The 26,949-nt window shown below is 56.2% G+C and overlaps 2 protein-coding genes across 3 annotated transcripts; one reads left to right on the top strand and one right to left on the bottom strand.

Annotated features, from left to right (window-relative positions):
• Positions 1–5,892: 5,892 nt before the first annotated feature.
• WNT1 (Wnt family member 1) lies at positions 5,893–9,951 on the bottom strand. 2 transcript variants are annotated; one of them, XR_013448549.1, is made up of 5 exons: positions 9,754–9,951; positions 8,779–9,032; positions 7,814–8,079; positions 6,558–7,316; positions 5,893–6,444 (listed from the first exon to the last, which is right to left on the bottom strand). XR_013448549.1 is itself a non-coding variant. In XM_078074109.1 (4 exons), exons 1-4 carry the CDS (start codon positions 9,855–9,857, stop codon positions 6,828–6,830), a joined length of 1,113 nt encoding a protein of 370 aa, XP_077930235.1. In that variant the 5' UTR covers positions 9,858–9,951; the 3' UTR covers positions 5,893–6,827. The 2 variants fall into 2 exon arrangements, 1 of the variants encoding a protein (XP_077930235.1); XM_078074109.1 differs by having other exon boundaries at positions 5,893–7,316.
• A 7,012-nt stretch (positions 9,952–16,963) lies between these two features.
• Positions 16,964–22,883, top strand: WNT10B (Wnt family member 10B). Its single transcript, XM_036121136.2, has 6 exons — positions 16,964–17,093; positions 17,425–17,564; positions 18,453–18,572; positions 18,704–18,966; positions 20,685–21,058; positions 21,672–22,883. Exons 3-6 carry the CDS (start codon positions 18,499–18,501, stop codon positions 22,128–22,130), a joined length of 1,170 nt encoding a protein of 389 aa, XP_035977029.1. The 5' UTR covers positions 16,964–17,093; positions 17,425–17,564; positions 18,453–18,498; the 3' UTR covers positions 22,131–22,883.
• The last annotated feature ends 4,066 nt before the right edge of the window (positions 22,884–26,949 follow it).

The following is a 26,949-nucleotide window of genomic DNA, read 5'->3' as shown; positions in this document are numbered from 1 at the left end:
GACCTTTGTTGGTCTTGTTAGGCTGTGCAATCCCCTGCTGGACCATGAGCTCCTCAAGGTAGCGCCTTTGGTTTAGCTCTGTATCCCCTACAAGCTTGGCCTGGAGCAGGCGCTCGGCAAATGCTAGCAGAAGGTGGGAACAAATGGTAAAACTGCGTAACAGGAACACTGGTACAGCAACGCAGCCTCAGACACACAGGAGGAGAGGGGGCTGCGGCCTGGTGTTCCCACCCCCCAGCGTAGGGAAGAACCCCGCTTTCTTTGCCGGAGTCTCTTCAGTAGCTCCTCCAAGAGGCACCACAAGGTGGCGCTGTTCCAACTGTAGCGCCGCATTCTGCCGAGGTCCTTAAAATGTTTGCAGTTGGAGGAGTGCCCATCCAAGAACTGTCCCTGGATGGTCTAGACACTTCCTTCCAGCAAGTGCTGAGACAGAATAAAAAGGCTAAGTGCAGCTATGGAAAAGAAGAGCCAACACACCCCCAGCTCCAATGTAGGAACTGGCCTCATCTATCCATCCATTGGCCGGACAGTACCTACTATGATGTGTCAGGTACAGTGTTAGGCTCTTGGAACAACAACAGTGACCAAGACATAGTCCCTGTCCTCAAAGAGCTCAGTTAGAGTCCTAATCAAAAACCAAATCTTCTTTTGCCTGCTTTCTCTCTCTTTTACACACACATACACACACAGATGCACACACACACCTGTTCCCAAGGCCAATTCCCTTGCCCTGGGAAGCTATCTCCACGTGAAGTCTACTCTCTGGCACTGCCCACCCCCTCCAAATCCACGTTTCTCCCTAAGGTTGCTGCATGGCCACACAGATGTTCCTTCCTGGGGTGACTCCTCTTGCCTTATCCGAGCTCCCTGACCAGCCCTTTCCTAGTCTCTCTCCCAACCTCCCCCATCATACCCACAGCCATGCCGCCAGCTCTGGAGGCTCTAGGGACCTCCTGAGAGTATGCCTGGTATGGATTAGGGCCTCCCAATATTCTACAACTCTGGAGGCTACAGGAACATGAAGGTGGATCCACAGAAAGGCCCTATGAGACCCTGGTGTCACCAGCCCAGAGATGAGGAGTTGAAGAGTCCAGAAAACCAAAATCTCAGAAGCATGCCCCTCTAGGGCCTGGGGGCTCTGCCAGCCAAACCTGTCCCCAGACAGGCTGCCTTCCTTTTCTCATCTACTTTGGGGGGACCAGGCTTCTCCCTAGCTCCAATTCCATAATGGTGGCTGTGGGAGACACTGGTTGGGAGGTGAAGCATTGTGGGACATTGTCCACTTTCCCAACATGCTCTAGGGCCCAACTTAGCCCTTGGCGGGTTTGGGAGAAGAGAGGAGGGAGGGTTGGTGCTGAGAGTGGGAGCCGGGCCCATCGAGGTCCCGGGAGTGAATGCGGCATTGTTGGCCAGGCCAGAGTCACAGATAATTACCTCAATTAGTGACAATGGGAGAGTAATAAATACAGGCTTAGTGTCTCCTACCCCACCAGGGCTCCGAAGATTAATCCAGGCTGACGGGCGGGCCCTGAAAGGCGTGATGGACAATTCATTAAACTCCCCAAATGCCGCACAACCTGGGCGTGAAGGCTGAGTTAGCCCCCTGGGGGCTGCGCCTTTGTCCTGATTGTGTGTCTCCGCCGCAGCCGAGCCGGGCAGCCCCCAGAGAGCGGGGAGGTGAGTGGGGCTCCCCCAGCCCGGCCAGGCGGCGGGAGGATTAGGCCTCGGTCCGGCCCTGGTTGCCCTGGCACACCAGCCCGGCCGGGCTGGAATGTCCGTGGGGGGGAGCAGGCCGAGCGGAGGGGCGGGGCCGACAAGGTGGGGTAAGGGGGGCACACAAAACCGGGGGCAGGAGGAGTTAATTAGACGCCAGCCGAGGAGGGCGAGGGGCCACAATAGGGCCGAGGGGCCGCCAGGGATGGCCCCTTCACTTCCGAGGATTAATAGGGAGGAGGGAAAGGGGAGGGGTTCAGCCTTGGGGGAGGAGAGCTGGAAGCTTCCCAGGGTGGCACTGCCCCCTTTTGCCCAGCTTGGCACCTACTTGGCAAGTGGCTGGGAAGCAGGAGGCTCTGGCAGCCTGGGCAGATGCCCCCCGGGATCCCACAGAGTGGCTCTTTCTTCCTGGCATGGTGCCCGCGTTGGGAGATGACTGGGCAGGGAGGAGAAAAAGGACCCGTCATTTATCGGGGGACTAGTGGGAGCAGGAATGTTTGAGGGCCCTGGTTCTCAACATCCCCCACCTCCGCCAACCTGCTCTGAGGCAGAACCAGGAGCCTGGAGCTTTACCCTTCCTGGTGAGCCTGCCAGGTTCAAGCCCAGAAGTCCATAGGGAGGGCCGGCGCTGATGTGAGCACATGGGAGGGAGTCGGGCCCGCTGTGAGTGCACACACGTACGCGTGCAGACACTTGTGTGCGTAGGTGTGCTTAGGCACGCGGCCTCGGGCTCAGCAGGCCCCAGCAAATGCCTGTTGAATGGACTTCGGCTTTGCTGAGAGTAAGCGAGTGTGAGAAAGAGAAGTGGTGCTGAGCTGCACTGTGACCCAGGCTGGCGTTGGGCCCTCTCCTTCTGAGGTCCCCGCCGAGGCCGGCTGGGGAGGGATGGAACCCCACCTCTGAGCAGATGAGCCGATGTCCAGGAGACATGAAGTGGTGGTGGTTCCTTCCCTTTGAAAAGGGCAAAAAAAAAAAAAAAAAAAAAAAAGTGCAGTAGCCTCTTGGAAGCCCCACTTCCTCCTGGGCCCCAGGAGCAGGGCAGCCCTGGCCCCTCCCTAGGAGCCACCGCACCCTATCCCCTCCCGGGGAATGACAAGGGAGCGAGTTGGCGGCAGTTCCCCGGGCATATTTATAACCTGCTGCTCGCTCACCAGCGTCTGCTTTTAGCCCAGACGGGGGAGGGGGCAGGGGGGTGGTCTGTCTCATGCTGGGCGCCCCGGCTGGGTGTGGAAAGAGTGAGTAAGGGTGAGTGGTGGGCAGCTCTGTATGGATATTCCTGCTCACACCACAGCCAAACAGCTTATTTTCTCATTTTGTTATTTTTCTCCCTCTGGCCTGGAGAGGAGGACTGAGCCAGCCTGAGGTGGGGGGGGGGGTGCCTAGACCCTGGGGTATTTGCAGCCCCACTGACAGGGTTTTTCCAGGGTGCGTGTGGCAGGCTGTGTGTGGTGCCGGCTCGCGGCCCCCCTGGGGACTGTGCAGGTCTGCCCTCTCGGTCCTCTCAGCTTTTCCGCTCCCCCCAGGATATTTCAGGACTAGTGCCTCCCTCGCTCGCTGAGGCCACCCGTGTGTCCGGGGTCCCTGACAGCCTCAGGTGCCCCTGGCTGTGTGGCACCTGGCACCTGAAGCTCAGAGGTGGGTGGAAGGATAACCTGGGCGGATGGGGCAGAGCTGGGGCATCGGGTCCATTCCTGCCAGCACTGTCCTATGGCGACCTCTCTAGGCCCAGCCCTCCGTGACGATGGCCCAGGTGATCAGAACATCAAAAGAATTAGCTTCGGGGCGCCCGGGTGGCTCAGTGAGTTAAGCGTCTGCCTTTGGCTCAGGTCAGGATCCCAGGGTCCTGGGATGGAGCCGGTGTTGGGCTCCCTGCTCAGCAGGAAGCCTGCTTCTCTCTCTCCCTTTACCTCTCCTCCCTGCTCATGCTCTCTCTCTTAAATAAATAAATAAATAAATAAATAAATAAATAAATAAATAAACTTTAAAAAAAATTAGCTTCTATGTAATGCTTTGTAGATCCTATCTCCGTTTGCTTGTCCCCCCCTTTTTTCTTAGTGCATGGCCCCTCAAGGGCCCAGCCTTATTCTGCACTTCCCTACCCACTGTGAAGTCCCAGCCCCTGGAAGTGAAGGGCCTCCATGCAGCGGGCTTGAGTATGGGAGTCTGTGCTTAAACCTCATGGGTGTGCAGACGGCTTTACACTTCACTGAGCCTTCACTTCGCTCCCCTACTACTCTGGGAGTATGTGTTGATGTGCTTGATTCCCTGGCCACACCGTAAGCCCCTCCAAGTGGGCACTGGCTCATACAGCCCTGCACCCCCAGCGTCTGGCATATGCCTGGTGCAGAAGACGTGTCCGCAAATGTTCAAATGACCCGAGTTTTCATAAACGTGATCTCAGCTGAACCTCCTCACTTTCCGGAAGGAGAAGATTCGGTACGGACAACCATCCCTGTTTAATAGACAAGGTAACTGAGGTTGAGAAAACAACAGATTTGGTAAAAGTCTAATTAGGACCAGAACAGGATTCATTGCTCCCCTTTACCCTTCCTCCAGCTCCCATGTGTCAGTTCGACTCAGAGGCCCCAGCTTCTGGGCCTGAAAACTGATACCAGTTCCAGCTCTTGGATTTAGGAGTTAGGTGAGAGTGGTCGGGGACAACGGCCAACCCCTCAGCTCCCAGCCGCTGCTTCTCCCCAACTCTGGGCATTGTCCAGCAGGGGCCGAGCCCCCTCTCCTGCCTCTGGCAGCCCGTTAACTTCTTGCTTTGGTAGCTGGCGATCTAATAATTCATTGGATTATAGACTGGATATTCTCTGCAGGGGGTTCTTTCCTGGAAACCCAAGGCTTATGAGGTGTCTTCTACTCTGGATCAATATGTTTTCTATTCCTCCCCCTCCACTGCCCATCAGAGCTGAGCTGGTGCTGGCTTGGCAGATGGAGAGAAAGGGAAAGGGATGTCCGTTGCAGGGTTGAGCAGCTCCTGGCTCCACTCCCCTACCCCCACACATACCCCAAAGGCCAACAGGGGTCAGAGTTCACATATCCAGGGAGAGGTGGGAGGCAGCAACAACAGCAAAAGAGTCCTGGGGAGAGTGGGAAATTCTCCAGTCGTCTGGGATCAGTTGTTGCCCTTGCGGGGTGGGGTGCTTCATAGCTCCCCCTGCCCTTTAGGTCCTCCCCTGGGGGAAAGTGTTAGGATTAGGGATAGGCATTAGAGCTTAGGAAGGGGTTAGTGTTTGTCTGAAGTTAGGGTTAAGGCTAAGGTTAGACCTAGACCTAGGGATGGGGAGAGGATTAGGGTTAGAGATAGGTTTAGGGTGCGGGCAGGATTAGTACTCCTGCCCACTCAGATGAATGTGCACATTGGAAGTACCTGTGTTATTAGTAACAGTCCTCTTTCAGGCTCTTTATGGGAATGGTTAACTTAATGGTTGGGTTATGGACCATACTTGGGTTTCCTTTTGGTTACATCAGTTTAAGCCCTAGCCTCTGTTTGGTTTCCGGGCCTCCAGCTCCCTTCTGCTCCCCAACCATCATCCCTGAGATTTTGGGTCCAGGACTAGAACCCATCATGTTACCTAGATCCTCCCGAGCCCAAGTTTGGGAGCTGGAGTCCTAATAAGGTGTTTCCTTGTCTTGGGGAGGGAAGTGCCTTCCCCACCGCACCGTGCCCTGACCACAGGTGAAGCAAATAGGCTTCAGGGACCAAAAGCTCTACAGCAACACCTTTTCTGCTTGGATTTCTCTTTCTTCTTTGGTTTCTTCTCACAACACGGTCATGGCTATCACTCAGTTGTGGCTATTTTCACAACTCCAGATGGGAAAGGCAGGCTCAGAGCTTGTCTGTCTGTTTGTTTAATCCCCATTTAGCAAGGGAAGAAACTGAGGCAGTTTGGACTTGCCCGATATCACACAGCCAGTTGGTGTTCGAATAGGAAGAAGAATCCTGCAGGGTCTCTTGGCTCCTGACTAGGTTCTTTTGGAGACCTGGATCCCCAGTGGCCTCATTAAGGTCATCCAAGGGTCAGAACCTTAGGGTCCTCTTGCAGGGCCAGGACACCAGTCCCCCAACAACATATCCTATTTGTTTAAGAGAAGTAAGCAATGGTGTGTTCTGGATTCAAGGAAAAGCCACCAAGTCATTGATAAAAATAGAGATTTTATTCTGCAGAGGAAGATACTACATTGGTGGGGGCGAGGAGCCACTAATAGCCACAATGGAAGGAAATACTGATTCCGGTAGGCAACAGCATCTTTGAGAAATTGGAGAGGAGAAGAGGGAGCAAAAAAGGCTGGAGAGCAAAAGGAGAGAAGAAGGGAGAGGGGTTGGGGTGGGGTGGGGTGGAAGTGGTCTCTGCAAGCCAGGCTGGAACCCAGCACAATAAATAGTTTTATTTACAACAACCAAACTCGTGGCTTTGTATCCACGATTCAGTGCAAATTATTTACACACTGATGAGGAGGCAGGACAGGAAGGGGTAGGAGGTGCCCGAGGGAGGCATGGCTCACAGCTGTTCAGTGGCTCCATGACAGAGGCTGGGAGAATGGGGGTATTTCGGCTGGGTCCCCCAACCTCATTTTCCACATCACCACAGCTGCCCTTTCACCCTGGCACCTCCTGGTTCGGCTGGAGGTGGGGAGGAGAAAGGTCCCGATGCCCAGGTGTGTGTTCAGGGTCTGCGCCCTTGGCAGAAGAATGGGAAGGGCACGAGCGGACCTGGAGAAAAACTGAGGATAAAGGCGAGGGAGAGAGGCAAGGAGGTCACCGGCGCGGTGGAGGAGGCCGAGCCACACGGTCAGCAGCTGACCCCCACGGGGGAGGGAACGAATCCTTCTCTCACCTCGGGGCCAAGCAGGGGGCAGTGCAACAAGGGGTCTCCCGGGACAGGGAGGGAGGTAGGTCCGGGGCAGGTCCTTCAGGATGGCAAGAGGGTTCGTGCCGGCCCAGGCAAGTGGTTTCAGGAGTCCGCAGGCAGGAGGAGGTGGGAGAAATGATGGCGTGCGCAGGAATCCCGCCGAGTGTGGCTGGAGGGGCCGGGTGGGGGCGTGTGCGGCACTGTTTGGAGGTGCGCGAGAGGAGCGCGCTCCCGGGCGCGAGTGCGCGCGGGCTTTCACAGACACTCGTGCAGTACGCGCGTGTGCGTGCAGTTGCGGCAGCTGACGTGGCAGCACCAGTGGAAGGTGCAGTTGCAGCGCTCGGTGACGCGCTGTGTGCGCGTGCGGTGGCCGCGGCCACAGCAGAGCAGCTCGCAGCCGTCCAGCGCGGGCGACGAGCTGTTGCAGGCGCGCCCCGCCGTGCCGGCTGTCCCCAGGCGTCCGCTGTACGTGCAGAAATTGGGCGATTTCTCAAAGTAGACCAGGTCGTGGGGGGAGGGCGGCTTGTGCGCGGGGTCTTCGGGCTCCAGGCGCAGCAGTTCTGCCCGCGAGGCGCGGTTGCTGCCGCGGTTGCCGTAGAGGACGCGCGAGGCGCCGTCGAATCGGTCGCGCAGCACGTCGCCCACGGCGCGCAGCGTGGGCAGCCGCATCCAGCACGTGCGCACCGTGCACGAGCCCGACATCCCGTGGCACTTGCATTCCTGGCGCATCTCGGAGAACACGGTCTGGGAGGAAGCGGGGGGAAGGGAAGAAAGGGTGTCCCAGGGTGGTCACAGCCAGAGCCACCATCCTAGATACCGCCTTCTTCCCGGACCCTGCCAGGACCTCCGCGAAGGCGGAAGGGAGGAAGGGGAAGGGAGGCGCGAAATGTCGCGCAGAGATCTGGACACCGGGCCCAACTCTCCTCCACGCCGGACAGTGGCCCCGGCCTCCAAGCCTCGTTTCTTTTCAGTGATTACAACGGAGGGGCTGTAGGCAATACATTCCACGGGTTGCCTGACTCCTAACCTCTCCAGTTCTCCCTGCCCTCCGCCACTCTCTTCCATTCTCTGCCTTCCCTTCCAAACCCCCAGCACCCTCTGGACGTCCTCTCCTGGTTCCCTGCCCCGACGCCTGGCCTTATCACCGTCTGTTACTGCCCAGATTCGAGGTCAGCCCCTGCTCGGGGCCTCGGAGATCCCTGCCACTCCGCTTGCAGGCAGAGCCCCTGAAGCGCGCTCACCGTGCGGCCCGCCTCGTTGTTGTGGAGGTTCATGAGGAAGCGCAGGTCCCGCCCCTTCTCCCCGGAGTCCACAAACTCCCTGCCGAAGAGGCGGCCGAAGTCGATGTTGTCGCTGCAGCCCCCCCAGTGCCAATCGGGGCCCCCAGGCCCCCGCCGCCTGTAGTCGCACGTGCAGGACTCGATGGAGCCCTCTGAGCAGGAGCGTGCCACTGAATGCGTAACCCCGGCGGAGGTGATGGCGAAGATAAATGCCGTTTCTCGACAGCCTGTGAGGGAAGGGAGCGGGGATGAGCGAGGAGGTAACGCGGGGGTGCGGCCAGCCTCCTCTGTGGAGGGTTCGGGACCCTTGAGTCCGGTGCCCCGACTGCGCCCTTGGAGTCCTGGGAGCCAGGCGGCCGGCCGGCTGTGCTGGGAAGCTGGTCTCCTAGAGAAAGCACGTGCGTGGGCACGCAACCCTGTCCACGCTCGTAATCACGCGCTCCCGAGACTCAGGGCGCACTTGGCTCCTCAGTGGAAGTGGGGCAGCTCCAGAGAGATAAACCGAAAAGAGGGGAGCGGAAGAACTCTACACTGTCAAAATCTCCCCGCAGCCCAAACTTTCGGCCCGTGTCGGCGATGGGAGCCTTGCTGGGCTTGGAGGCGAGACACTCTCGCAGAGATCCGCTTCCCGGGCGCCTTTGAGAGGGGCCGGGAAAGCGGTGGCCAGCCGGCGTCCACGACTTAGGACTCGCTTTTGCCCGGGCAGTGGCGCAGAAAAGCTAAGCTCCGCGCCCAAGGTGCACGGCTTGAAAACGCCTGGTAGAACGAGTCTGGCCCAGAGCTGGCGCTGGGCGTGAAGCTCTTGGCGGGTTGATCGTGTAACCCTGCGGGCGCCGGGGACATTTTCCCTGCGCTCGCCCGCCCCTGCCCTGCGGGTGACCCTGCGTTCCCCTGGTCCCGGAAGCGTCGCTTTCCTGGGTACCCACCTCGGTTGACGATCTTGCCGAAGAGGTGGGGCCCCGAAGCCGTGGGACAGTTCCAGCGGCGGTTGCGGAACTGCCACTTGCACTCTCGCACCGCGCTCTGCAGCCCCCCGCTCACGCTGTGCAGGATCCCCGGGTTCTGGCGGATCAGCCTCCGCTGTTTGCGGCTCAGCAGCTGAAGACTGGGCTCGAGCACCAGTTGTAGACTCTTGGAGTCGGTCAGCAGGTTCGTGGAGGAGGCTACGTTCACGATGCCCCTGGTGAGATGCATGATAGGAGCTCAAGCTCTGGAATGGGGACCTGCACCCTAAGCAAAAAGGTCGTGTCTACCCCGCCCTCTTCCTGGGGCTATTTGCCTGAGAGAGCCGCAGGAGATCAGTAATGAGGTAAAGACTCCGTGCTCCCTGGCTCAGTAGTTTGAAAGGAATGGGCGTCCAGAGTTTTGTGCAGGGCCACTCGGGGCCCTGGGTCTGGGGACTGGACAGGGGAGGCATGGGAAACCTGAAGACCAGATGTCCACCTTGGCTCTGAGAGGCTGCTTCCGGGCAGCCTGAGCGAGGAAATCCTGGCCTGGAGTCCATGCCCACCCAAGGCGTGAAATGCATAGGAGTCCCACCCTCTTCTTGCCTCCTTTCTGAGCGCCGGCCTGGCCCTTCGCTTGCCGAGGCAGAGAAACCTGTGGTGTGGCTACCACCGTGAGGCTGGGTTTGGGGCTCACGGGCGAAGGGCGGTGCTAGATGGGAGTGGGCTCCCTGCCTGGAGTATCGTGGGCCGCCGCGGGCGGACCATTCACCCCACCTCATCAGAACTAGATTCTCTGGAGCAGCTGCGCTCCAGAGCGCCCCTCGGTGTCTCGCAGCAAGTCAGTGCGGTGGAGGGAGCCTGTCTGCGGACGGATCCCAGAGCGTGGGAGCTGGCTGGGGCTGGCCCTGGCTCTGCGCCCCGGGACCAGTGGCGACCCCGCACCAGCTCACTTACCACCATCGGCCACTGCTGTTGGCGGCCAGGGCTGCGGGCAGGGCGGCCAGCGCCAGCAAGAGCGTAGCAGAAACCCAGCCGGGCAGCAGCGCCCAGTGCCCCATGGCCTGCCCGGCCTCGCCTGCTCTGTGCTGAAGTTGGGGCGGCTTTGGCTGCTGCCCGCGACGGTGGGACGGGACGCGGCGGTGGAGGCAGTGGCGAGAGTTCGCAGTCTGGCTCTAACAGCCCTGGGGGCGGGCGGCGGGCAGCATGGCTCGCGGTCCCAGCTGGTGGGCTGAGGCAGCCACGGCGGGCGGCACCGCCTCTTATAGTTGCGGCGCTGGCTGAAGTGACGATAGGAGGCTGCCCCGCCGGGCCGCACTGTGGCACCAGGGCGCACCGGTCAGGGGCGCAGACAATGGGCAGCGAGCGGGGCCGTGGCTCCCGCCCGTCTGAGGCGAGAGCTGACGGGCTGGCCGTCGGGGCTCACCCCCGCCCCCTGCCCGGTGGCTCCCGCCTCCGGGCCTGCACTGGCCGCCGACCCCTCCCCTTGGGACGCCCTCCCACGCGCGCCCGCCTCACTCCTCCTCGCGTCCGGAGCCCGTCGGGGACCAGCGTCCGCCAGGGGGCGCGGCGATAGTGTGCCAAGGGGTGAGCCGGCCAGGAGCCCCGCCGCCTCGCCACCACCGGCCGTGGGGCTGTCCCCTCGACGTCAGCCCGGGCCTCCGCTGGCGTCCCCTCTCTCCCCACTCCTGAGTAGAGGAAGGCAAGGAAAGCTGTCGTTCTGGGCGGCGACTCCGGGGAGACGCCTCCTTCCCAGGAACACCCCCCCCCCCCCCCGACGGCTGGACAGGGAAGGATAAGCGGGAGTCTGAGGGTGCGGGTGGGGTCGTGAAATCCCGGGGGTGGGGGTGGGGGGTTGGGGGTGAGTTCACCAAACAGAGCCTGGCTGTGGAGAGAAACCAACCAGGGACAGCGGCAGTTTGTGTTTGTGGGCTGGAAGGCGTGCACAAGTGACTGTGTGTGTGTGTGTGCGCGCGCGCGCGCGCGCGCGCACGTGTGTGTATAAGCGGGACAATGCAAATGCGAATGCATATGCGAATGTGTGAGTGTGTCCTGAGGGTGTACACCCATGTGTGTCCTCATGTAGGGAAACTCCGTGTTTGGAGGAGGGATGTTAGGAACCTTTCCAAAGAATCTTGGAATTTAGCTCAGGTCAGAAGGGATCAATCGAGTCATCTTGTCACAGCCACCACCTGGGACAGTGCATCATCTATGTGTGGGGAAGGAGGTGGTAGCTACCGTCGGGAAAGACCCAGATGATTGACTGAGGGATGGAGTGTCTGGAACTGTGTGTGGAGGTGGGTGGATGGGTGGATGAGTATGTGTGTGTGGGGAGATTAAATATGCATATATGTGTCACACTCGCCGTGATACCTTGTGTCATCCTATGGTGCGTCACCCGGTGGCATGTGTCAACCTGTGCACGTCACTAGGGGAGGGGCCTGAGCTGGCAACCTAGGCAGCATCAAGATGGACAAGGCCTGGAGTGGCTGAGTCTCTGAGGATTAGGCTCAGGAAGGGCAGTGGAGTAGATGACAGGCGTGTGTATGGGTGCAGGAGGGAGGGCTGGGAAGAGAAGAGCTGCTTGCTGAACTGACCCCCGAATAGAGAACTTGTGCCTCCACGCGTCTGCTTCTTTTTGGATTTCTCTGTCTAGTTTCTGTCTTCCTCCAAAACTCTGGCTCTTTCTACTCTTACCACATCGAGATACCCAAATGCTTGCAAGCATCTCCTCCATTGTACACTTTTCTGTTTTTTCCCAGGACTCCAACTCAGCTTCAAGGCTACCCTTGGCCTCTTATTGAGGATGTAGCTGCTGTTCCCTCTATGGGGCATAGGGAGCACTGCCAGCCTGCTTATCATGCCCTCCCAGCACACACAGATGGCCCCTGGAAGGAGGGAAGATCTCCTCCTTCAAGTCTCTCCTCTCTCTCACTTCACAGAGGAAAAAGGAGATTAAAAAGTTGTCCAAGGTCCACACAGCTAATAAATGGGGGCACTTGGCTGGCTCAACCAGTGGAGCATGTGACTCTTGATTTTGGGATTCTAAGTCGGAGCCCCACGTTGGGTGTAGACATTACTTAAAAGTAAAATCTTTAGAAAATGAATAAATGGGGGGGCGCTTGGGTGGCTCAGTCGGTTAAGCATCGGACTCTTGGTTTCGACTCAGGTCATGATCTCAGGGTCCTGAGATGGAGCCCTCTGTCAGCTCCATGTGCAGTGGGGAGTCTGCTTCTCCTTCTCTCCTTCTCCCTCTCCCTCTGCCTCTCTCCCTGAGCGCGCGCTCTCTCTCTAAAATAAATAAATAATCTTTTTTAAAAAAATGAATAAACGATAGAGCCAGATTAAAACTCAGATCGTTTTGACTCAAAGCCCATGTTCTTTCCACCTTACGAGCTGTTTGAGTGTGTAGCAATGGGCCCATCTCAAAACTGACAGATAAATAAAAATGATCTTTAGGATCTTTCTGTCTCCCTTTTGGATCTTCTCTTTTTCATCTCCCCCGCCTTCAGGGTACTTTCTAACTGAGTATGTACCCAGGTCTGATCTTGAAGAGTTCCAAGTCTCAGAAATAACCAGGTATCCCCTTCAAGGCGGGGAAATCACTCTAAGGAGTACATGTCTGATGAGTTTAAGTAATCTTCCTGGAGCACTTCCATTTTAAGTGAGATGCTGATTAACCCAAATGAAGCCTGAGGGTGGTTATTTTTGAGGGCAACATCCTTCCCAGGCCTATTGCCCCATCCACTGTACCTGGTCCCTCCAAGGCTTTGACCCTGAGGGACAAGGTGTACTGGCCCAGCATCCTCCCCAGGTCCAAAAGCCAGTAATCTCTCCAGAGGGCACCCAGTAGAGATGGCTCAAGTAAATAGACAATTATGGGCAGCTTGTCTGGGTCATGTCTTTTGGCCTATGGATGGATAAAACCCCATGGAGGCTGGAGATGCACTGGAAGACAGGAAGCCCTGTCTGTGGCCATTGGTGACAAGCAGAGGTGGAAAGAAAGAAAAGAAGGAGCGAGTATCCTCTGTTCCACCATTCCACCCACCAGGAGTAGTGGGGAAGAGCGGGAGGGGAGGTCTCTAATTCTGGGTCACACTGTGCGTGCCCTGGCCCAAATTTCTATTTAGATCAAATCATCACTCTGGGGGCGCCTGGGTGGCTCAGTCTGTTGGGTGACTGCCTTTGGCTCGGGTCATGGTCTCAGGGTCCTGGGATGGAGTCCCAGATTGGGCTCCCTGCTCAGCAGGGAGTCTGCTTGTGGCTCTGCTCCTCCCCCCCGCTTGTTCTCTCTCTCTCTCTCCCTGTCTGTCTCTCTGTCAAATAAATAAATAAAATCTTTAAAAAAAATCATCACTCTGTCTGTTGTCCTCTGTTTCTTTCCTGCATCTTCAGTTTACTTCTCTACCGGATCATACCCATCCATATGCAAAATGATGTAATATTTCCCATCTAAAACCGCCAAAGCTTCATTTGACTCCACATTACCTCCCAAGATTGCCCCGTTTCTCTGCTCTCTTTTACAGCAAAGCTCAAAAGGATTGTTTTAATCACTAGCACCAATTTCTTTTCTTTATTCTCTCTTTCCATCCTGATCACATCTTTGAACCTGCTACACCTCCTTATCAAAATCATCCATGACCTCTTGGTTGCCCTACGGTTAATTCTTGGTTCTCATCCTAATTAACCTCCAAGGAACGCTTTCTCCTTCTTGAAATACTTCCTCACTTGGGTTCTAGAACACCATTCCTACCTCACTAGCTGCTCACCTTCTCAGGCTTCTTATCAGGTTCCACCCTGTGTACCAATTTCTAAGCTTCAGAGTGTGCCCCAATTCAAGCTGGACTTTCTTCTCAGTCTACACTCACTCTCTTGGTGAACCATCCAGTCTCATGTTCCCTAATTTATACCTCTGGCCCTGAACTCTGCACTTGCACATCTAACACTTGAATAAGCTTCTCAAAATGTACCTGTTCAAAACTCGAACGCATGATTCTTCCCCCTCCTAACCTGCTCTTTCTTTGGTCGCCCCATCTCCGGAAGTGGCACCTCCATCCTTTCAGTTGCTCACGACAAGAGTCTTAGGGTTGTCCTTGATCCATCTGTTCTCTTGTACTCCGTGTCAAGTCCATCAACAAATCCTGTCCTCTGTCTTTAAAATATTTGCAGACTCGGACCCATTCTTACCCCACCGCTGCTACATCATTGGTCAGAGCCACCACCTCCTCTCTCTTGGATTACTGCACTAGCCTCCTGGTAGCTCCCCCACTCCTACCTTTGCCCCCCACAGTCTCTTCTCCACCCAGCAGCCAGAGCCATGCTTTCTAAAACCGAAGGCAGATCATTTCATTCCTCTGCTCAGAATTTTCCAAGGATTCCCCATCTCACTCAAATAAAAGGTGAAATCTTTACAGTGGCCTACATGGCCCTATATGATCTGACCCTGCTCCTTCCTCATCCTCGTCCTCTAACTTCACTGTCTACCACCCTCTCCCCTGTGGGTTCCTCCCTTTGGTCACACTGGCCTACTTGCTGATTCCCTGAACATACCAAGCAAGTTCTTGTCTCGGGATCCTTGCACCTGCTTTTCTGTGTTCTGGAATGTCCTTCCTCAGATATCTCCATGGGCTTGTTCCCTCACTTTCTTTTTCATCGCCCTCTATAAAATGGAATCCTGCTACCTATCTCCTTTACCTTGCTATATTTTTCTATCACCTTTGACCACGGATAACTTTAAAGGCTTGAAGTAGAAAATCAGTAGCAAACCACCTCTCTGGAATAGGAACAGGAGAGAGATGGCGGAGGGGGAAGGGGCCTTCCCTTGTTGTTGGGGTGTGGGGAGGAGGCAGGGGACCAGGGCTGAGAGTTTGTGGGCAGAGGAGCCTACCTTCCTTCGAAGCACCAGCAGGCGGCACTGCCTCCTCGTGCTGGGAAGCCATCAGCCTCTGGTAGAGAAGGGGGCAAAGTTGTCTACGGTAATCCCACAGATTTGTTGGGGCTAACTGCTCAAGTGTTGGGGGTTTCCCCGGGAGGCCAATGCAGCCGGGCTGCAGACCCTTTGGTGCCTCCGGGTGGTGGCCTACGGTGCTGCAGCAGAAGGCGTGAGAGGCGGAGGGTGGGCAGTGCAGCTGAGCTCACCGCCGAGGGTGCATCCATCCCTCCTGGGCCTATAATTTGGGTTCCCCGAGCTTGGCCGCCCCTATCAGTGGCTCAGCAATAGATGAGTCACCCGGGACCCCGGGCCAAGGCAAACATGAGGGGAGGAGGAGGAGGAGGTTCCCGAGGCTTTGCTCTGCTTTAGCCACCGCCTCAGTTGCTCGATCCCCCAATCTCCCGGGGGGCCCCCACTCTTTTCTTTGACCCCCGCCCTCCAGGGCCCCAGTGATCTTCCCAGATTGTTCTTGCTACACCCTCCATCCCCATGATGGGAAGGCAGCCCTCCAGTCTTCTCATCGAGGGGAAGGGGGACCAGCTTGCTCCCACTCTCTCCCCAAAGTAATGACAGCCCCTCACTTTCCCCCTCCTGTCATGGCCCCAACCCCTGTCAAGGTCTCTCTGGTTCCCGCCCCTCCCCTTTCCTGGAGCTGGCCGCGTGCTTGGGGTATTAGGCAATGGGTGTGTACCCACAGCCCTCTCCAGACCCCGCCTGCTCCACCACCCTCCAGCCGCCTGCGGGTCAGTGCTCAGGCCAGCCGGTCGGGCCAAGGGCACTGGGGGCCAGTTCAGGCCACCCAGTCTGCCTGCCTGTGGCCTCCTGTCCCAGAGCTGGGCTTCTGCATGGAGAGGGAACAGGAGTGTGGGTCCTTGGATTTGGGATAGACCAGCGTGGGAAGCCTTGGAGTCACTGAGAAGTTGGAGTCTATGGTGATAGTTCTGACCTTGGCCCTTCCTTGGCACCTGACTGTTCTACAGCCTGACAAGGGTAGAATCAGAAGTAACGATCGGAAACCTGAGGGAGGTCCAGAGACCCATGGAGAAATACAAATGCCCATGGGAGAAGAGAGGCATAGGAAACCTCATCCCCTTCCTCCAGGGACCTGGGTGGAGTCCCAGGCTGACATGCAGGAAGGACAAGGATGCTGGCCAGGGTCACTGAATCCAGGTGTAAGGATGAAAGCTACTGAGATATGGCTTACAGATTCCAGTGGCCTCAAAAGCCACACGTGGTTTGGGTCTTGGTGTCTAAACAGGAAGGAGAAGCAGGAGTTCTAGGGCTATTTCTCTTCCTCCCCTGCCCCCAGAGGTGAGAAAGCAAAGAAAAGCAACCCTCTCTGGTCAGAGCTGTCCAGTGTCAGGAACCATGACACTTTTACCTCCCCAGCCTGCTCCAGACCTGGCACATAAAGGTGGTTAGTAAATAATATGCCAGCGGATGAAAAGTCACTGATCGCTCTCAGACTGCTCTGCCCCCCAGACAGCAGCGCCCCCTGCAGCCCAGGGCAGGCCCTGCAGCGGCACAGACTGGAGCCTGACTGCCCAGAAGAGCTGCAGGGCCACCACCAAGGAAGAGATGACTGTGGCTGTGGGTTTCGGGCCCCGTGGCTCTGCTTCCCCAGGGGGCCTGTCTCTGAGTCAACGTGCCAGCCTCGGGCGCGCGGGGCCAGTCGTGCCTTGGGCTGCGGTCTGGCAGGGGCGGGGGGGCGGCTGGGAAGCCTGGGGCCCCTCTCTGGCAAAAATAGCCCGCAGTGGTTAGAGCTGGGAGGGTGAGTCAGGCAGGAGTGCAGTGGCGCCTAACCCCTTCACTGCCACTGGAGCTCCGTACGCTGGTTTGCTCTGGTCTGTGCACCCCAAGATTCAGGCTCTTTCCCTGGCTAGCTAGGTCTGAAAGCCTGGAGCAAGAATATGGGCCACTCGAAGTGCAGACCCGGGATCCCGGGATGGGCAGCAGAACTCTGTGGCCAAGGATGCCTATAAGCCAAGGGAAGCATAGGAGAAGGCTGGAGATCTTTGGGGCTACCCGAGCCTCTGCTAGGACCAAGCTCTGAGGCCAAGTCTGACCCCTCCCAAGGGGCAGGCGCAGAGCTCAGAGGTGGGTGGAAGCCAAGCTACCCAGAAGGGAGCTTTTCCTGCTGGCTCTGAGTGCCCTGCGGCGCGCTCTCGCTGAGGGCTCTACACAACATTGTCCAGGGAGGGAAGTTGAATCTCAGCTCCGTGTTCGTCTTGTCAAAGGCACTCTCCAGCCACCCAGCTCTCGGTGGGGAAACTGAGGCAAAGAGCAATGACCACGTGGGACCAGGGTCCTGTCTCCCTCGTCTGGGTCACGGCACCCTCCTTGCAGACTTGGCTACCCAGAGCAGGTGAGGGGCACTCTGGTCACCACCCCCTTCAGTGGGGCCAAGCGTGAACCCAGGCGTCGGGGGAGAGGGTGTGTGTGTAGGCTGGGAGGAGGGGGAGCGCCTGCGCTCCCCGGGTCAAGGCGGGGGGTGTGAGGAGTGGGGTGGGGATGCCCGGGGCTCGGGGAGGGGCCGCAGCTCTGTCAGCCGCAGCAGAGCCGCTTGTGAGCTCGGCGCGAGTAGAGTAGAGCCGGAGCCCCCAGTTCTTTGCTAGACCACTCGCTAGCTTTCTCGATCACTCCCTCCCTTCCTCCCTCCCTTCCTCCCGGCGGCTGCGGCGGCTCTGGGGAAGCAGCGAAGAGGAGTGGCCCTGCCCTGGAAGAATGCGGCTCTGCCGAGGGGGCAGAACCCGACGCAGTCTCCCCACGGTTTGAGAAGCCCGAGCCCAGGCGACCCAATCCTGCCGGTGGCGACCCTGCACCAGAGCAGCTGGAGGTAATCGGAGCCGGGAAAGCAGGGAGAGCAGGGACGCGCACACGGGGCCGAGAGAGGCACACGGGTAGTCAGACAGACAGACACGCATCCGCCCACTGGGGCACGGAGACAGAGAGAGAGCCAGGGATATTGGCAGAGATAAAGACAGCAAATAAAGGAATATTCCCAGATCAGAAGGGCAATGAACGCGAGAGCAAAGGGTTGGGGAATGAGCCTGGGACCCGAGGGGACCAGACGGGCATTGCAGATGAGGGGAACACTAGTTAGGAAAGGTGGCAGAGGAGGAAGAGGACTCAGCCTGTGCCGCCGTCCTCTTCAGGCGGGAACCAGGTCCCCTCCCTGTCTGGTGCACCTGGAGCCTCCCCTCTCTCCCAACTGCGGAAAAAGTGGGTAGAGCCGGGTTGGGGGCCCATTCCTCCAGGTCTCTCACGGAGGCTGCCTGCCCTCGACGGCACCTGAAGGTGACCCTCCCCCACACCCCGCCGTCTGTAGGTGGTGCAGAACCCTCTTCCAATCCCGCCCCCCAGCCCTGAAAGCCAGGCTCTGGTGGGTGAGGGAAGCCAGTCGTGGGGCCCTCGAAGAGGGAGCGGGGGGCAAGATGGTGGAGTGGTGTTTGTGAGTCAGTATGTCTGAGTTTGCACGTGAGTGTGTCTGTGTGCCAGGCGTTGTGTCTGTCTGGGTCCAGCTCCAGGGGCTCTTGCATAAGCCCCTGCTGCGGTGCCCAGACTCTTCCTCCAGGGTCCAGGGACAGGGGTGATTCTTATTGTTTTGCTTGGGGAGGGATGACAAGGGTCACTGGGGTGGCACTGGTGAGTTAGGAATCCTCGGTTGCTGGGGGCGGGGGCAGCCCACCCTATTCCGAAGCCCCCAAGTCTCCCTGTCCCGCAGGCCCTGATCGATCTGCCCACCGGGGCCTTAGGGCCCGGGCTTCGACATGCGGGAGGAGCCCCGGCCGCGGCCTCCGCCCTCGGGCTTCGCGGGTCTCCTGTTCCTGGCCTTGTGCAGTCGGTGAGCAGCTCCCCCCTGTCACCCAGCCCACGAGAGAAAGCCCTAGGCTGAAAGCGCCGACCAGGACGGGAGGAGTCGGAGGGGGCGCGAGGCCTGGACCACAGACCCCGCAACGCCTTCTGCGTTCCCAGGGCCCTCAGCAATGAGATTCTGGGCCTGAAGCTGCCCGGCGAGCCGCCGCTGACTGCCAACACTGTATGCTTGACGCTGTCCGGCCTGAGCAAGCGGCAGCTGGGCCTCTGCCTGCGCAGCCCCGACGTGACGGCATCCGCGCTTCAGGGCCTGCACATCGCGGTCCACGAGTGTCAGCACCAGCTGCGCGACCAGCGCTGGAACTGCTCGGCGCTCGAGGGCGGCGGCCGTCTGCCGCACCACAGCGCCATCCTCAAGCGCGGTGAGCCGGGCCGGGCGGGTCTGCGCCGCTGGGGCTGGGGCTGGGGGGCAGGCCGAGGCGAGCGGAGGCGGGAAGGGACCGGTTCGCGACTCCGGGAGGGGCCTCTCTCCGGGAATTCCCCCCCCACCCCCGGGAGCCACAGAGCTGCGCCTGGCCACCCGTCTGGGCCCCTGCGCCTCACTTCCACCTGCGTGCTGCCGGCAAAGCAGCTGAGTCTTGCTATCCTACCCTAGGGCCCCCCTTGCCTGCCTCCACCAGGCTCCATCTGGGTTGCACCTGCGAGCAAGAGATGCCCCCAGCCCTGGAAGCTTCAAACGCCCCCCCCATTACCTCCCCCAATATCCTCCCCCCCTCCCCGGACAAGCCCAGGCTGGTGTCCCCAGAGCCTCAGCGGGGGTGGGGTGACGCCCCCAACCGTTTAAGGGTTAAACCTACTCCCCTAATTGCTGGGGTTCCCAGGAGCAGAGGCTGGGAACAAAGACCCTGATGGCTTTGAAGCTGGGGAGCAGCCCCTTCCTCTGTGCTGTGGGGGCCCCAGGTGGCTCTCACCTGAGCAGGTGAGGAACGGCTGGAGGGGCGAAGAACAGGTCACTGCTGGTCTGGTCTGGGAGGTATGGTCTGGAAGTCATCGTTGCCTCTTGCCAGGCCATGCCCGTGTTTCCTCCCTGGAGGAGTAAAGATCCATTCTGGGCTCAGCTCGAGGGTGGGGGCAGTACTTCAGGGACTACGGGGTTAATAGGCAGCTGCCATCTGCGGGGGAATTCCCAAGACGTGTGCAAACAGCTTCACCCCGGAGGGTTGAGGTTGGGGGGATTGGGAGGCTGGGCCAGAAGCCCTGCATCCTGGGGTGGGAGAGGCTTGGCCCCTAAAGAGGCGCTGTCTCTCATCCTGTCAGGGCTCAAGAGAGCCCCTACCTAAAAGGAAGTGAGGGACCCCCTCCTTCTCTATAGGGCCGGGTGTAGGGAAAGGCGTTGATACCCAAATGAGAGGCATGGGAAAGGCTTGTCATCTTGAGCCTCTGTGACCCCAAAAACATAACAAAGAAGCCAACATTTTAAGAGGGCCTCAGGGAAAATCACCCCCCACCCCTCTCCCCCTCCCAGCATTTTATAGAGTAATAGCAGGTTAGGATAAACATAAAGGGCAGTCTTAAAGGGCAAATATAAAACTAGAAACTGGAAAGGGGAAGGATAGCTCCACAGCTCCAGTGCTTTGGGGGTGTTGGGGTGGTGGAGGAAGGTTGGTTAAAGGGCCCTAAAGAAAAAAAAAAAAAAAGAACACAAAAGTCTCTGCTTCCACCCCACCACCCAAGCTCCCTGCTGGGCTGGGGAATTTTTAAAGCTTTCAGATGTAGAACTCAGTGATCACTTCTTCAAAGACCTCGGGGACTCCCTCTCAGTCACCTGCCAACCCCAGGGGTCTTGCCCTCCAGCTAGCTCTTTCATCTGCACCCGAAAATCCCAGACTTACAGAACGAGGATGGGCCTCAGAGATCATCTCAGTCCAGCCCCTCCCTTAATAAATGAGGAAACTGAGGCTTCGTGCTTCCGTTCCCTTCCTTCTCCGTGACTTTCTCCCAAATTACGCAGCTGGTAAATGACAGGGTCAGGATTCAGTTAGGAATTCCTGGAATTGAAGGGTGGCTGCTTATTTCCTCCCACCTCCCTACTCCAGCTGCCTGTCAACCTTATCCCCCGTCACACCCTTTTTATCCCCAGGTTTCCGTGAGAGTGCTTTTTCCTTCTCCATGCTGGCGGCAGGGGTCATGCACGCGGTCGCCACGGCCTGCAGCCTGGGCAGGCTAGTGAGCTGCAGCTGCGGCTGGAAGGGCAGCGGTGAGCAGGATCGGCTGAGGGCCAAGCTGCTGCAGCTGCAGGCTCTGTCCCGGGGCAAGAGTTTCCCCCACTCCTTGCCCAGCCCTGGCCCCGGCTCAGGCCCCAGCCCTGGCCCCCAGGACACATGGGAATGGGGTGGCTGTAACCATGACATGGACTTTGGAGAGAAGTTCTCTCGGGATTTCTTGGATTCCAGGGAAGCTCCCCGGGACATCCAGGCGAGAATGCGAATCCACAACAACAGGGTGGGGCGACAGGTATGTGTGTGCAACTTGTCCCGGGTCTCCTTAGCTTTTGAGGCCTGGCTGGAGTTGGAGAGGCACAGCAGAGTAAAGAGGATGAGATGTGGTGGGGGATGGCCGCTCACCATCTGGATGACCTCAAGCGAGTCACTTACCCTGCGTTTTGCATCTGTAAAAAGAGTCTAACGATACCTACCTTAAGATGTCATTAAGAGTGAGCTGGCAAATAGGGCACTGGGCAGAGTGCCTAGTCCTTGGCAGGTGCTCATTACATGGTAGCTAGTATGACAGCTGCCTTCCTACAGAAGCGGTGCTCATTTTAGTGCTCACTCTGCAAAGAGCACTGGACTGCGAGTCGGGACAACTGGAGTTGAGTTCTGTTAGCAGCTAGTTATCGAAGCTGAGGCTCTCTTACCAGCTAGTGATTAAAGATGGGCAGATCACTCTGCTCTGGCCTCAGTCCTCCAACCAGAAGATGAGGGAGTTGAGCTATTAGCCAGCCCTGCAGTGCCCTTTCTCTTCTGATATTCCATGGTCATTCTTGCCTCTATGTCTCCCTCCCCGTGCTCTCTGTTCCCTCCCCTCTGCTGCGCCCCTGTGCTGCCCCCCACCCCACCCCATGCTCTAGGTGGTAACTGAAAACCTGAAGCGGAAATGCAAGTGCCACGGCACATCGGGTAGCTGCCAGTTCAAGACGTGCTGGAGGGCGGCCCCAGACTTCCGGGCAGTGGGGGCAGCGTTGAGGGAGCGGCTGGGCCGGGCCATCTTCATTGACACCCACAACCGGAACTCTGGAGCCTTCCAACCCCGCCTGCGTCCCCGTCGCCTCTCGGGAGAGCTGGTTTACTTTGAGAAGTCCCCCGACTTCTGTGAGCGAGACCCTGCGGTGGGCTCCCCCGGCACGCGGGGCCGGGCCTGCAACAAGACCAGCCGTCTGCTGGACGGCTGCGGTAGCCTGTGCTGCGGCCGTGGGCACAACGTGCTCCGGCAGACGCGAGTGGAGCGCTGTCACTGCCGCTTCCACTGGTGCTGCTACGTGCTGTGTGACGAGTGTAAGGTCACCGAGTGGGTCAATGTGTGTAAGTGAGGGGCGGCTTCACCTGGCCCGCGAGGCCGGCGAGGCCGGTGGGGCCGGTGGGGCCGGTGGGGGGCGGGCGCGCCTCCTCGGCCCTTTGCTCTCATTTCCGTCCAGGGGCAGTCTTGGCTCCTGGCAGCGGCTTTGGGGGCGTGGGGGGTCAGGCTGAGTCCGCGATGTGCAGCCTTTTCCCCCGCCATAGGGGGGCCTGGGAGGGAAAGCTGTCACCCCCTCTTCTGCTCTTGAAACACCTGAAATGAACTAAGGTGACATGCACTGTATTGTCTCCCTGTCCCCGGCCCTGGGGTCCCTTTAGCTCTGGTTCATACACCTTCTGGCTGGGGTGTCCCTGTAGTTTGACTACTCCTCTCCTTTGAGGGATAGCCCCAGGCATTGTGTGGAGCCCTAAGACCTGTATCCAGGGAGACCACTCGTTCCTATCTGCTGTTCCCTAACTCCTCTACAGCAGCCTGGGCTCCTTCTTGTGGGGGAATAGGAGACAGTGGTAGAGAGGTTTTTCTTGGGGAAAGGAAGGGGGCTCTCCCTAGAGTCTTCAGAGAGTTGTTTGTCTAGGCCCTTAGGGAAACTGTCCCCCCCCCCCATTCAGATGTTAAAGGAAACCCTCCAAAGGAAGAGTTTTACCTAAGACTCTCTGAGCCTCTTATTTGTTGTTAGCAGGAGGGATGGGAATGAATAATTTATTGTACTGAGACTTGTTCTTGGTTTCTGTTTGTAACTAAAATAAATTAAACTACTGGACCAGTGGATGCAGGTGGTTATATTTCTGCCCACACTTGGGATCCCAGTCCATCACTTCTTTCCCAGGTAAATTCTACCCTCATACACCCAATGACTTTATTTATGTGTATCCTGCCTGGTTCCACAAAGGATTTGAAATGGTCCTCACTGATTTAGTTGGCAACTTTCAGTGTGAAAAACCAGGGGGTACTTCTAGGTAGAGGGGGGCTAGATATCCAAACATAGGCCCAATTTACTTTTTTTTTCCTTAAGATTTTATTTATTTGACAGAGACACAGCGAGAGAGGGAACACAAGCAGGGGGAGTGGGAGAGGGAGAAGCAGGCTTCCTGCCGAGCAGGGAGCCCGATGTAGGGCTTGATCCCAGGACCCTGGGATCATGACCTGAGCTGAAGGCAGACACTTAACGACTGAGCCACCCAGGCACCTCTACCATAAAAATTTACTTTTTATGTGCTTCAACTCCAGACTTCACCTTGATCCTTGTCCTAGAACAAGGGTTGGCATTTTTTTCCCCCCCGCAGAGGGCTTGATAGCAAGTATACAGTTGACCCTTGAACAACATGAGGGGTTTGGGGGCGCCCCCTTCCCACACAGTCAAACATCTGTGCATAACTTTTGATTCCCCCAAAACTTAATTACTTATAACCTACTGTTGACTGGAAGCCTTACCAATAATAGAAACAGTCGATTAACAGATTAACACATACTTTGTATGCTACGTGTTTTATATACTGTGTTCTTGCAATAAAATAGAGAAAAGAAAATGTTATTAAGAAAATCATAAGGAAGGGGCGCCTGGGTGGCTCAGTCGTAGGGCGTCTGCCTTCGGCTCAGGTCATGATCCCAGGGTCCTGGGATCGAGGCCCGCATCGGGCTCTCTGCTTGGCAGAAGCCTGCTTCTCCCTCTCCCACTCCCCCTGCTTGTGTTCCCTCTCTCTGCTGTGTCTCTCTCTGTCAAATAAATAAATAAAATCTTAAAAAAAAAAGAAAATCATAAGGAAGATAAAATACATTTACAGTAGGGTACGGTAGGTATTCACTAAAAAAAAAAAAAAAATCTGTGTATTAAGTGAACCCGCACAGTTCAAACCTGTGTCGTTCAAGGGTCAGCTGTATTAGGCTTGTGGGCTTTGTCGCAACTACTCAACTCTGCTATAATTACTCAACTCTGTTGTTGTGAATCAAAAGTAGCCATAGACCACACGTAAACAAATGGGTATGGCTGTGTCCAATAAGGCTTAATTCACAAAAATGGGACTGCAGATGAGATTAGGCTCTCTGGCTGTACTTGGTTAACCCCTGCCCTACACCATGGTTACCTCTGTTCCAGAGATTTCAAGTCCTGAACGTATCTCAACATTAAGTTTGGGCCCAAAAGTGCAGGTGCTTTTCTTTATGGCTCCAAGTCAGAGAACTTGGGAGGTAGATATAAGACTAATGGGAAACATATAAAAGAGATTCCAGTGCTTGAAAAGGGAGTGTTTGCTCTGGAAACCAGCAAAACCAGCATGCTTTCCTATTGAATTATTTGCATGTGTATTGTGTTCTTTCTTATTCAGAGCTCTTCTGCATTCAATCTTAGTAAAATAATTCCTTTATCTTTTAGGACATAACCAAAACTAGAGAAAACAGATTTTTTACAGTTACAATCTGTCTTTTCCTAACTCAGTATCTTTGAAAACAAACCATTATCATTCAATTCAGAAAAGGGATAGACATCACACATTCAGAACTTTACAAGTGACTAAATGTTTGTGGGGTTGCAAGATGCTGCCTCTAACAGGTCACCCCGTTGGCCAGGGAATGTAGAAATGGTTTTCTCTATTTCTCTAGGCAATAGATATATCTGCTACCCAAATTACCCTCAAAATTAGGTGATTTTGCTACTCAGGTAGCAAGGGCATTTTGAAGAATGTTGGGTTAGGCTAGTACTTGATGACAAAATTTTATGTCCTGAATTTCCACTTGAGAATCCTGGGCTTGGAAACTTGATGGAAGCAGGAAGACATCTCATCCTTACTTCAGTCACTGATTGAGCCTGGTGTGTATGGGGGTGTCAGGCAGAGAGGGGATGCAGCTAGAATGGGCATAGGATAGGAGAGAAAATAATGATAAGGAACATCCAGAATGGGAATTTCTCACACTTAGACAGAGGGAGGAGAATCTCCAATGGTATTACAGCAAGAATATTTCGACTTTTTCCTGTTTCCTTCCTCTGTATTCTCTTTGGCTCCCTCTCTTTCTAGCTTTCCCTTTCATCAGGCACACTCTGTGGCAAACTGAAGCCCCAAACCACAACCTTGAGAAATTCCAAATGGATTTTGTCAGCATGGCCAACACCCCCCCACCCCTGCTCCCGGCACACGCACTGGGCTCAGACCCAGGCCTGGGGTCAGTGACGAGAGTGGGAGTGTGCAACCCACAGAGCGGGTGGCTACAATTTCAGCTTTTACTTAGCTCCACTGGCAGTCAGAGGGAGGGAGAAAGACTGATGAACTCTAGTCAGGCCTCTAGGCCTCCTTCAGCTCTGGGTGAGCTCTTTTCCCTTAGCCTTTCAAGTGGTTGGGAAGCTGGGGAGTGGCAGTGGCTGGCTAATTGCCAGCTAGGCAGCAGCCCTCCTATCTCTGCTCCTGTTTGCTCCATGGGAAGCGCCCAGTGATGCTGCAGCAGACTCCAGACTCCAGACAGGTGAAGGACAGAAAGCCTGGGAGATTCTCCAGTCCCATTCATCAGTTATTTTATTTTATTTTAATTATTTGAGAGAGAGTGAGCATGGGGGGGGGAGCGATGGGGCAGAGGAGAGGGAGAAGCAGACTCTCCGCTGAGCAGGGAGCCTGACAGATGTGGGCTCCATCCGAGGACCCCAGGATCATGAGAGCCTAGAGCCGAAGGCAGACACTTAACCCACTTAGCCCTGCATCCATCAGTTCTGACTCAAATGTCATGGTACTTGCTGCTAACCATATTAGGCTATCACCATTTCCATCCTTCCTAACACCCAGGACCCATCCTTGAGAGTATGTGATGTCTCCGGCAGGAACACTGAATTTCTACCTCCTGACAGAATCTCAAGAGGCATGTTGGTGTGGTTGGGGCACTAGTGAAGGGCGGAGGTGCAAAGCATACTTTTGGTGGTTGGTGTGGGGGCATAACTTGGTGGGGTGAAAATTTTAGGAAAATAAATGGAAAGAGTAGTCATGTGGAAGTATCACAGGGCCTGATCCAAGAGTCTGCAATAAAACTGAAGAAGTCTTCTGCCATTTACAACACAGAGCTTAGCAGGGCAAAGGCCCTTAATAGCAACAGCTCAGGACATATACAACTCTCTTTGTTATAAACATGCTCCTTGTTATCCAGATCATCCCTCACTATGTTAAATTAGGGTCCTCTCGGCTTCACATTCTAGGGCCATATTATTTTCCACATTAGAATAAGAGAGAAAACAGACTGGGATAAGAGGAAGAGAGTGGTGAATATATACATCAGGGATTGATGAGGACAACGGATAGACACAGTGTGGCTATCTACCAACCTGGTTCTTCTTGAAAGAGAAGAAATAAGGCCAAAAAAAAAAAAAAAAATCCAGAAAAGCACCAATTTTGGCTCAAGCCTTAGGGAAGAGCTATGTGTTCCCTTATACTGAGGAGAGAGGCCACTTAAAGAAACTTCTGTTCTTAGTATTACTAGTGACCTTCTATCACAGCAGAGACTGTTCCAAGGCACCTCTGCATGTCTAGATCAGATGCAGAAATGAGTGTAAGGGAAGTGGGGGTGGGCAGGGGTGGAGAAACATGGGTGTAAAGTCTCATTTTCCTTGGGATACTAAAATTCATAGTCATCTAGGTACACTTCCTCAAACCACACCTCTAAATATTAGGCTTCCACAGTTGTCTTTCACTTTCCAACTTCCTAACTGGACCAGAGTCCAGTTCTTTCCTTCAGTCTCTTAAATTCATCACTCTCTCTCCTCTTCCCCATGGGAAAGGATCTCCTGATTCAGACCCCTGAGTAACCCAGTCTTAGCTTGGGAGGAGTGAGTAGCAACAGCGATGCAGCGAGGGCTCTCAGGG

The sequence above is a fragment of the Halichoerus grypus genome, chromosome 6 (genome assembly GCF_964656455.1).
Source record: "Halichoerus grypus chromosome 6, mHalGry1.hap1.1, whole genome shotgun sequence".
Taxonomy (NCBI): Eukaryota; Metazoa; Chordata; class Mammalia; order Carnivora; family Phocidae; genus Halichoerus; species Halichoerus grypus.
This window is presented reverse-complemented; position numbering and strand designations above follow the sequence as displayed.

Coding starts and splice junctions, on each gene's coding strand:
- WNT1 (XM_078074109.1), bottom strand. CDS start 9,857: ATGGGGCACTGGGCGCTGCTGCCCGGCTGGGTTTCTGCTACGCTCTTG. Junction 9,033..9,753: donor AACAGCAGTGGCCGATGGTG/GTAAGTGAGCTG, acceptor GCATCTCACCAG/GGGCATCGTGAACGTAGCCT. Junction 7,317..7,813: donor ACAACGAGGCGGGCCGCACG/GTGAGCGCGCTT, acceptor GCTTCCTCCCAG/ACCGTGTTCTCCGAGATGCG.
- WNT10B (XM_036121136.2), top strand. CDS start 18,499: ATGCGGGAGGAGCCCCGGCCGCGGCCTCCGCCCTCGGGCTTCGCGGGT. Junction 18,573..18,703: donor TTCCTGGCCTTGTGCAGTCG/GTGAGCAGCTCC, acceptor CTGCGTTCCCAG/GGCCCTCAGCAATGAGATTC. Junction 18,967..20,684: donor CAGCGCCATCCTCAAGCGCG/GTGAGCCGGGCC, acceptor TTTTATCCCCAG/GTTTCCGTGAGAGTGCTTTT.